The 11,692-nt window shown below is 29.6% G+C and overlaps 1 protein-coding gene across 2 annotated transcripts in view; it reads right to left on the minus strand.

The window, feature by feature from the left end:
- Lnpk (zinc-ribbon metal-binding protein lunapark) overlaps positions 1-9,898 on the minus strand; it is a 15,987-nt gene extending 6,089 nt beyond the window's left edge. Inside the window, exons 1-7 of one of the 2 annotated variants that reach the window (XM_014420706.3) lie at positions 9,622-9,898; positions 9,169-9,210; positions 8,857-9,044; positions 6,528-6,717; positions 5,305-5,554; positions 4,444-4,602; positions 2,759-2,845 (exon numbers count right to left, since the gene is read on the minus strand). In XM_014420706.3, coding sequence (XP_014276192.1) covers positions 2,759-2,845; positions 4,444-4,602; positions 5,305-5,554; positions 6,528-6,717; positions 8,857-9,044; positions 9,169-9,210; positions 9,622-9,648 — 943 coding nt within the window. In that variant the 5' untranslated portion in view covers positions 9,649-9,898. Of the gene's footprint in view, positions 1-2,758; positions 2,846-4,443; positions 4,603-5,304; positions 5,555-6,527; positions 6,718-8,856; positions 9,045-9,168; positions 9,211-9,394; positions 9,460-9,621 lie in introns of those variants that run through there. The other variant, XM_014420705.2, reaches the window with a different exon arrangement.
- Positions 9,899-11,692: the final 1,794 nt, after the last annotated feature.

An 11,692-nucleotide genomic window follows, 5' to 3' on the forward strand; every position in this document is an offset into this window, starting at 1 on the left:
CAGTATCTATAACCTCAATTACCCCCACCACCGCACTCTCCGTTATGCTACACTTTTGCCTACATGACTTCCAGTATCTATAACCTCAATTACCCCCACTACTATACTACTAAGCCACGCCCATTCTATTTCCGTTACGCTACACTTTTGCCTACATGACTTCCAGTATCTATAACCTCAATTACCCCCACTACTATACTACTAAGCCACGCCCATTCTATTTCCGTTACACTTTTGCCTACATGACTCCCTGCAATCTAATTTATAAGATGTTGTCACGTCAAAAAAAAAATAGTTTTTATTAATTCCACAAATATTTTGTTGAAGTTTAGATTTAATGTTTCGAATACTGGTTAGTTTTATGGACCCAGATCCAATTTTTACCTTAGTTCCTTTGTTTTTACAATCCAAAAAATATATCATGAGGTCCTTTTTCAATAATAAAATAAGTTTGATAAATATATGAATGGAATATGGTCCATATTCCAGTCATCTATACACACAGTCAATCAATAATCTTCCAGTTTGATAAATATAATTTAAATCCAAGATTTTTTCCGATCCAAATTTTTAATAATTTATTTATTGTTATTAATTAATAATAACAACTGTATAAAAATGTATACAAGTAAATTTGCTGTAGGTGATATAGCAACATGATACAAACATGTGGAGAATCTACCCATTGATAGAACTCCAATAGCATTTCTAGAGGAGAAGATCTCAAGGCCATCTTCTTTTCAGATCCCTAGGATTATTAGGTAATGAAGGAGAAGCCAGGTTAAAAACAAGTGGGTTTGGATGGTTGGTATTTGGTTCTGGCCAAATCGGCAACATATGGGACATAAAGGTTGACAAAATAGGGATGAATAAACCCTGTTGTGATTTATTTGTAATAATCTGTTGGAGAGATAAGAACAGATAATGAGGAAGCACGTAGGGGGTAGGAATTTACAGATCTTGTATAGCAGTGCTAGGTGCCAGACTCGATCAAAAGCCTGTTCTACATCAAAAAAGACTCCCGAGCAGTACATCCCGCACTCTAATGAAGATGAGACCAACCACACGATGACATTGCTGGATAGTGGAGTGGAATGTTTGGAATCCAAACTGGTGATCTGGGATTATGTGGTTGGAATCAAGGATGGGTGACAAGCATTTCAAGATGAGTTTCTCAAGGTTTTGCCCATGATAGGTAACAGAGAGATAGGACGGTAGGAGGATGGGTATTTTGGCAACTTTTGAGGTTTGGGAATCATTTTGATTATGGATAGTTTCCATGGATCAGGAAAATATGAGGTACAGCATTGTAGATGTAGGTGAGGAATAGAACAGATTTTTGAGGAAAATGTTTTAGAATATTGGATGTAATTAGGTCTGAAACTTCTGAACGATGTTCGATATTTCTGAAGGATGAAATGCTTTAGGTGACAGGGTCATTTGGAGTGGAGTATTCAATTCTCCTTCAATGTATTCGATATGAGTTGGATTAAGGATGTCAGGGTGTGGCTCAAATGTTTTAGAAAGGAGCTGACCGAATACCAGAGATTTTCCATTGTCCGATTTTGTCCATGTTTGTGATTCAGTAAGAAGTGTGTGATTAAAATTTTTGAAGTTGAGAAGCTTCTTAATGGTCGTCCATAAAGATTGGTCAGTAGTCATGAGGTTTTCAGTTAGGTTAGTTAAATTTTATGTTTTGAATTGTTTTGTTTTGAGTTTGTTTGTCAATTTGGTATATGTTTTAATTGTTGGGTTCTAGTCCTGTGCCACTTCGCTCCTGCTCTGCGTGTTTCCTTTAATAAGATGCGAATGTGCTATGGCAAGTTAGTACGTATTATTAATTTTACTGGTATCGTCATATATGCAAATTCTTATATATTCTGTTAATTTTTTTATGGTTTCGTCAATGTCATGATTAGTCTTAAGTGGAATTTTACAGTTTGTTTTCCAAATCATCACAAAATTTGTCCCTGTCAACTCTTTCTTTAATAAACTATCCAAAAGTAAAAATAAAAGTGCTACAATAACAAATTATTAAAAATAATAGGGCGAGGTTGTTTCCATGAATAACGGAACCCATAGGGAAGAAATTAGGTACACTAAATATGAAATCATCATGGGTCACAGACTATACTTCCTCTGTTTGGCCTAAATGATGATCATAAATTTTCAAAAGAGGTGGAAAATGAAGAAGAGAACAAAGAAGCTATATCAGTAAAAAAACAAATATATTAAACATGATTCGCACATTTGTTCATGATGTTTCCTATTAGACAAAATCAAATACTATAGGTAGGCTAAAGCAAGAAAAAGATAAATAGATAAACCAGAACCATTGACAATGTAACAACAATGTAAAAATGTTGTTTTTATTTTTATTTGTACACTAAGTAAATTTTAAAAAAAATTATTTCAGTAGTTTATTTATGATTACCTGATAATAGTCAAATTTTTATCTGAGCGCATTGTAATGAAGTTTATCTGTATATTAAAATAATTTTATCAATAAAAAATAGAAGAATAAAACATGGAAAATAGAAAATAAAATAATATTTTTACCTAATTTAAAATTAAAACTTTTTATGAAAGTATTTAAAATGGTTTCTAAAAATTTTGAGCATTTGTTAGCATTGACAATTTCTAAATAAAAACTTTAATCAATATCAAATGCCAATAACTTTCCTTTAAATTATTAAAACTATCAATTAGTACTTAATAATTATTTTTAAAAATAATCATAAATCAAAATTGCACTTACCCGCTGAAGAAGAACGACTACTAGGCCTTGATGCTGGTTTTACCTTATGTGAAGGATTAGGAAAACCACAGTAAGCACAGCGGAATGCTAAAATAAAAAAATATCACATTTTAGAGCTTCTTGTGCCCCATATTTCTAAGATCCTTTAGTTATTGTTATAAATAATTCAAGTAAAATTTATGAACAAAAGTTATAAATAAAGGATTTATTTTATATTTTGAAATTGATAAATTCTGGAATAAGCACCACAATTCTCGAGCTTCTATCAAGTCATCAAATCAAGACTAAACCACTTTAAGAGTAAGGAGATAAGGAGCCCAGTTCTTCATGTGTTCCCACATGGCAGCACAAACCATTCTAATGGCTTCTTCAGAAATGAAATGGAAATTTTTTTTTTTTATGTTCTTTTAATACTTACTAAATAGTAATAGTTTATTTTCTTTGAATATACAAAATAAGGAAGCAAGAAAGAATGAAACGTTAAAGATAGACATATCGATTGACAATATGTCACACTATTACTGGTAGTAAAATGAATAATCTAACACCGTTTGTAGCTAGGTATGGGACCCAAAGTTTAAATTTAATTATTCAGTTAACACTTTTTCCATTTCAATTTATTGTTATAATTCATTTGGTTACATAAAAGGATTTTTTCATTTAGGACTTGAATATGTTTTGTATTAAATGTATTTAAGAACCCAAAAACCCAAATTTAAATATTTTTTGTTCAAACATCATTACAGTTAATTAATCATGATAATAATTAGTTCACTGTTTAATTATTATTGTCTATATTATCATTATTGACATTTAGTGAATTTTGTAATTATTAAAAAACACTTGCACTACTATTTCACTTGAAATAATTTTCTCTTGTGAGACCAAATGGCGAGTTGCGTATGTGGATACTTAGAAAAACTTGAACTCTTCTTCCAGTGCCTAATACCGGTTAAAAATATAAAATAATAAAAGTCCTTTTATTAATAATTTAATTGTTACTTGGCTGTCTCTTTATATTTAAAAATAAATTTTGATTAGTTTTAAAGTTTTTGAAGACTTAATCCATTTTATAGACATAAAATAACACCTTTTACAAATTCTCATTTATTGTCAATTATAACTGCACAGCTATCAATGTTTGTTCTATTTAGAACAGTTCCAGTCTCTATAAATTTAAAAACCAAAAAAATAAAAACATTTATTTCACATACCAATGATTAAATAAATGTTATTTATCAACATAACGCACTAATATGCTATTTAAAACAATTATTTATATTATATTTCAAAACAATTATTTATATATCTAAATAATTCTTAATTTAGACTTATGAAATACACTATAACTTTTAACACCAAAATGATAATGCTTTCTCCATACTATTAGTATTAATAAACTTTTTCTTATTATTCACTTTTAATTGTTCAATTTCCTATGTCTCTGTTCTGTTCATTGTAACAGTAAATACTTTTTGATTTTATTTTACACCTCTTATTGAACAAAATCAAAAAGTGTTCACTGTTGGCAAGAACAGAAAGCATTGTATTGCATAGAAAATATTTACTGACTAATTAAATGATAAACTAGCTCTGTTTTACGACTCTCAAGCTCTAATCAAATTGCAGCTTTAAATCTTAATTTGCGCTGTATTATCTTTGAGAAAATAGAAATAAGAGCTTACCTAGGTATTCAAATTCTTCCCTCAGAGCCATGCCATTGTGCGAAGAGCAGTTCTTGCATATGAGAGCGTATCTATTGCTAGGCCCATCTCCTACTATTGACTCTATTACCCTGTCAATCCAGTTCCTCTCTCTTGGAATAATTGGCCTCACCAATCGCCCTATCAAATAGAGATAAAAATCGAAAATAGTTTATTAAAATACAGTAAACTAAGTTAGAGATAATTAACGTTCCTCCAATCATACTAAAACTATTAATAATATATATTTTTTAAAGATTACAATTAAAACTCTTAATTACTTCCTCTCTCACCTTTACTCAGTAACTCAATCAAAATATCTTACCACCTCATCTCAAAATTTTTTACCAATAGGTGTTTTAGGTTATTATGCTTATTTATTGAGTTACTCCCTCCACATCATCATTGGGGAAATTATATTTGCTTGTAGTATTTAAATTTCTTAAAAATTGCAACACTTTAATAAAATACCTTTAAGTACCTCTACAAGATTGTATTTCATTTCCAAATTCTTATAGATTAAAGGAAATATTGGGTATTTCGCAAGAATATGTCTGAACCTTCCAATGAACTGATAAGAGTTAACACAGCTTCAATATTTAAAGAGTGATGAGAATGTGTGAATTAGAGATTTATCTGAAATTAATTTCTACAAGCATCAGGATTTAGAGATTAAAATGTTCAAATTGTTTCATTTTAAAATACTTAAAGGCAAATTACAATGTCAGAAAATTGATAAGTAATAATAAAATAACATTGGACTAGCTTAAATGTAATGCTTAATAGAATGCCTGAACTTTTTACATAGATTAGAGAAAAAAACACAAAATTTGTTATACACACGTTGAGGAGAACCTTCCAAAAGACTCATGCGTTGAGGAGAACTTTGCCTTCGATGAAGTATCATGGGAGACACAGTCTTTTGATGTACTGGACTAAATCCAGAAGGCTGTGGTGCTGGTAATGCTGGTAGCTTTGCCACCTGAAGTTGCTGCTGAGGCGGTGGAGGACCAGAGGGAATATTATTGGAATCCTTAGGAACAGGAACTTTGAGATTTGTGCCAGATGATGATAGAGGTTTAACTGTTGGCTCCTGCATCAGGTAAGAAAATTTAGTAAATAATTGATAATGAATCAATATAAATATAAAGTATCTAAAAGCAATGATTTGTATAAAAGTTTTTAACAAATAATATGCATTAGGCTCTGTTCTAACTTTATTTAATACAAATAAAAGTTACAGGGAAAAAAAAGATTGGAATCCATTTTTTTTTCATATTTCAGTTAATAGTGTCATCTATTGAGGTTTAATGAAAGCTTTCGATACAACTTTCCATTTATTTCATAGAATGAACATTGTTAAGGTTTCAACAAAGAAACTGATATGCAATAACAAACATGGGCCTAATAACCTCAACGTCATCATCAATTAATTAACAAACAGATTTTTTTTGTTTTATAAACAAAAACTGTTTCCTTCTGTATATAAACATATTGCTTTTCTGTTGTTTTTTTGTGAATTAACCATCTAACATTGGTAAAAATTAATTTTTACTAAGAAAAATTCATGAAAGTTTTCTTCAAAACATTAGTGCTGTTAGCAACTTTAAACCAACTTCTAACTCGACTACATCCCACCTAAAGGAAAATGATTCAGCAAGAAAATGAGGAGCATATGTAAGTTAAACAAGAAAATTATCAACTCATTTTTAAAAACAATCAAAAATGTTGTTATTAATATATTTATTATATATTCTTAAAAGACAAGAATAAAAAAAAAGAATTATACATAAACAGATGTAATCAATTATACTTGCATTAATTTATTTTCTGTAAAATAAACACCCACATATTTTAAAAAATAATGATTACAAACTCTATTATATTTAAAAAAGGGTAATATCAGCCTAAATTGTAATAACTGTTTGCTACAATTTATAAATTCAATATTATATGATCAAATATTTAATTAATATAATTCAATAATATTAATTAATTAATTTTAATTCAATAATAACTTGATTGAAAATTAAATTGATGTGAACATAAATTAGTAAAATGCATACAGGCCCTGATTTTTTCAGTTGTTCTGGTGCGTATTTCTCAAGGATCTCTTTAGCAACTTTGTAAGTTTCAGTGTTCATAACATCTTCTAATATTTTCTTCTTTTTTGCTTTCAAATCCGAAAGTTTATCTTTGTTATGTATTATTTCCCTTTTGTAATACCATGTAATAAACTTCTTTAGGAGTACTATACTGAAAATATCAATTTTCATAATTTATTTATTTTTTTCTTTTCGCAATCAATCATCAGTAAAGTCAATAAAAAGATACAAAATATGTCACTGTTAATAAATGTTAGCTTAATAATAATTCTTAAAATAATAAGCCTGCAGAAACATTTTAAGCTACACCAGCCTACTCACTCCTTAATCTTTGCCAAATGATTTCAAATTGGCTCTTTACAGCTCTGCGACAACCTATTGGTCTTGTGCTCAGTACTTAGTAAAGTACAGTTTCTTGTCCAACAGTTACGGTAGGAACTGAATGAGGTGAACAATGCCACAATGTGGAATGTGTTGATATTGGTCACACAATCGTTTAAACCACAAGAACAATTTCTATGTTTACTTGATAAAAATTAAATTAAAATATATTCAAATTACTACATATTGTTTTTCAATTTATTTTAAAACTATTTATGGAGAAAATACAAATAAAAAAAAAAATGCCAAAATGTATTATTTTATACCTGACCACCAATTTTTTTTTTTTTTTAAATCAATTTTTCCTCCGTAACCATGTCTTTTTTTTAAAAAACAAAACCAAAATTGTAGCTAAATCTAAAATCTACACATCAAATATCCTAACATAAATTACTCTCTATTATAAAAATTAACATGTTAACCAAAACATTTGTCTGTTTGCCTTCTATTAAATGAACACAAGATCTAGGTACACTTAATTTCAATTTGAAAAAAGTAAAGAAATCGGCATAACTGTGTTCATCCACTATTTCATTATTTACTTCAATGCTAAGAAACTAATCAACCATGAAGGGTGTTAGCTTCCTAAGTAACTTTCTTTTTCTCTAAAACATTCTTGAAGGATTTTTTTTTCTTCAAGTTATTAAACTATCCAAACATATCCCCAATAAAGGCTAGTGGTTACATCTCCAAAAACCAAAAGAATATGATATCCGACATTATTATTATTCATAAATAACAATAGTAATAACAATAAATATGGTGGACTAGAATACAATTTTAAATTAAAATCAAAATTATTTTGGTATAATAATTATTTAATATAATTATAGATATATTAAAAATATCTTAAATTTGTTATTGGACTAGAAATTGCTATTTTATATAAGCTAAATTTAGCACTAAAAAAATTTATTTATATAAAACAAAAAAGAAGTCTCTACATCTTGGCAACCAAATGAAGGTATTGAATATGTTCAGAATATAGAAATACTGAGATTATAGGACCAATTGATTAATATAAATTATCAATGAATGAATGAATTCATTATTAAGGCTTTTTTTTGTCAACCAAGTTATTTTCTAAGGAAATAATATCCATGAATGGTTTAACTATAAATTGCATAATAAGCACCAGGATTTTACAGTAATTTTAGCAAAACATTTGATTTTACCATGGTAAAATTGCATAATAAAAGCACCAGGGAAATGTGAAACTGGCTGCCTAAATTCATGATTTTAGGACAATAAGCATGAATGAATACAGATCATAAATTGCAAATGTTATTAGTATTAAACTCAATTTTTATAGTCAAATACCAGTACACATTTTAAAAACTCCTGATTACCAGAAATATATGAAGAACTTTTTCTATTTTGAGAAAAACTAACTAAAAAAAATAATGAAACTAAAATTTTATAATAAAGAAAAAAAAATAAAAATCAGTCAACAGTTCGCTATTAAGTATTTTAATATCTTTCACCAACAAAGGAAATGGAAATAATAATTTGTTTTCAATAAATCAATAATATAAAACGAACAATACATTAAAAAAAGTATCCAGAAGCATTTTATTATAATAAAGTATGAGATATTTTTAAAATCACTTACAAAACAAAATCGTTAAAAACCTCATGCATTAATAGCTGGCTAAAATAGAATACAACAAATACGAACTCAAAAAGGCCTTAATTTAGGACAAGATCAATTATATTTACTGACATAAAAACAAACTTGTGGCCAAACTAAATATGATATATGAGAAAATTAAATACCTCAGTATCAGTTTAATATTGAAATGCTACATGAACAATTATTAAAGAAAAACTGTAAATACTAACCTAATGCTTAATATTAACCTATAGTTGTTAAAATAAATACATGGATAATAAAACCTAATAAACTTACAGAAGAGGGAACATTAATAATGGAATCATGTAAAATATTCTATCTGTCAACGAGGCAGGAAAAAAACAGAAATAAAAGAGAGCTGCGGCTATCACATACAGTAAAACTGAATAAATGATTAATCGCCCAACCACATAGTTTTGGCGTTGTAACACCTGGTTCCGATCACTTTCAAGGGATTGTATGTCCTACAAAAAAAAATTTGTCATACTTGTAGCTAGTAGTACAAAATTTATATTTAAAAAAAAATAATACTTCACTTCCATTAAAATATTATTTAGAATCCATGCAGAAAAGTACTTCAATACTTACACCCTGAATTTCCTCAAGTATTTCATCAGCAGATTTTTTTCTCTGAAACAATAAAACATACAATTCAAGCAAATGAAATTTTGCTTTTAATTTATTAACCTTAGTTGTTGAGATGATGTTGGTGACCCAAAAGAATGAAATTCAGAAACAAACAACAATGGTGAGTAACAATCATAAAATACAATTTAAGATCTTCATCTTGACTTGATAAGCCAATATTTATTACCAGAATCTTTAAAATATCTCTGAAAGAAAACATCTTCTTGCAGGTGCAGAGATATTAAGCAGCAGAACTACTGATAACGTTTCTATTCTGGGGCTCAAAACTATTTTTAATTTAAAACATTTACAACTGCAAATCTATATTTAAGGTTATGTTGGAATCCCTATACATTTTTGAGGCTTATCATGTCAAATACTTCCAAAAACTAAACAAACATTATCAAAACTTACCCTAAACCTAGAAAGTATAAGACCCATAATGTAACAATATGTTGTTTCACCGGCGGTGTAGTAATTCAGCTAAATCATGTAAACTTCATTCAGAGGCAGTGGTGAGTTAACACCAATGCTACAAAGTCACCAAGTAATGTAAGAGTAAATATAGTATTTCCATTACTCATTGAGTGATTAACGTCAATTGTTTCGGAGGCAAATAAAGATAAATCATATAAAATTATGATACTTCAAAAAATTCATTGGCGCCATGATGTTACGTGAAAGTGAAAGCCACCTATATTCAACATCATCAAATTGAAAATTATATAAAAGAATTTGCCATATTATTGAGTTTTTGTACAACAAATGAGGGTATGATAAGTAATTATATTCGTTATATTTCTTTATTTTTATCAACTGAAATAATTACTAAACAGGATAACCTGTGAAATATTGAAATTTACGAAGCAACTACCACTTTCCAGAAATCACACATTTGACAACCTTGACAGAGATCTCAAATGTAAGTAAATACATAATGATTACCAAGTTTGAAATTAAAGAGGTTAGAATAATTATTAGTTTTATTATATTATCATATTTCATTGAGTGAGACCAGTGCCATGTTGAAATTTGATGTTATCACCATTCTGACCTGGTATGTCATGATCCAACATCATACTATTACTTAAAAGCCTTCCAGAATTAGGTTGCCTCAACACAACCGCAATTTTGTTAAAATTGTTCAATTCGAAATTTAATATCATAAATGAAACCCTCAGGGTCAGTCAAAATGACAGTCATCATTCAACAGCAAGACTGATTCCGTTAGAAAGGCTCATACACTATCAGTTCGATTGAAGCTTATTAGATATCGAATAGTAAGAATCTCGTGCAATGTCTCTTACAATTCGTAATCGATGGAAAGCTGGTTAGGTTATTATTTTGAAATTTAACATTGAAATAAAGAATATTAAGGCTTTATTAAACTAAATTTAATAGACACATAGTAGGTGAAATAGTATGATTAGGCGTCTTCTTTCGACTGTCAATAACTCGAAAGACTGAGCATGCACAGTTCGGGATTTTCGTTCAAAAAGAAAACCCGTACTACGCATGCTCCAAAAATATGCTTGTCGAAGTGGTTGCATTAGATTTGGCTTCAATAGATATTGAATGTTATTTACTCCTGACCAGAAGGCCTTGACAATGTGTGCTCACTTAGGTAAGGTAGTTGATTAGGGGAGGGGTATACATATTTATATTCTGAGACTTGGGGTAGCCAACCGTTAGTTCTCTAAGGATGGTAACCTCGTCCTACAGAGTATTATTCCTGAAGGTAGGAAGGAGGAATGCAAGGCCGGAGGGTAACCAGCCGTCGAGTTTAGCAGGAAGGTAACTTCATTCTACCGGGTACTACTACTGCTGATACGAAGGTTGTGTAAGCCCGGAGGGTAGCCAGCCGCTGGATCCTATGAGAGGTTGAATGGTGTAGGAATGAGGAGAGACTCAAAGAAGGAAGAGAAGTAAAATATTATATACATTAACAAAAACATAGCACAAGAATGAACTAATTCACGATGTAAATTATTACCCTCTGTCTCCTAGGGAGGTGTTCTTCGTGATGCGAGATTTCCCACTGAGACCTTGTAATTTTGGTCTTCTCTTCTCTCTGGGCTATTAAACGCCATCGAGAGGCTATACGTGTAAGACGTTAGCTTTAAGTGGATCAGCAGATTCTATTGGAATCTTTATTAATTTCATAGATAATTGTTACATATGTGTAATTAATGCATTTACAAGTTATAGTACAAATATTATTATCAAGCGTTTTCTTGTCGCCAGTGGTAGTTTCCGTGTTAGATGATAGTTATCGTGATGCCGGGCCAGAATGATTCAGGCGGCTGTAGTACTGATGGCATAGACCAGTAGGTAGCGGCATCGTTACATGTTTTTAGTAATAAGTGATATTAAAATATTTTTTTAAATTGATAGATTTATTTATTGATAGATATTACAATCTGCCACACAGTTGTGGGCAATAGGTAATAGTGATGAATGATCTCATACATACTAAAATAAAAAA

Source organism: Halyomorpha halys, unplaced genomic scaffold, assembly GCF_000696795.3.
Source record: "Halyomorpha halys isolate HHAL.00 unplaced genomic scaffold, Hhal_1.1 Scaffold286.1, whole genome shotgun sequence".
NCBI lineage: Eukaryota > Metazoa > Arthropoda > Insecta > Hemiptera > Pentatomidae > Halyomorpha > Halyomorpha halys.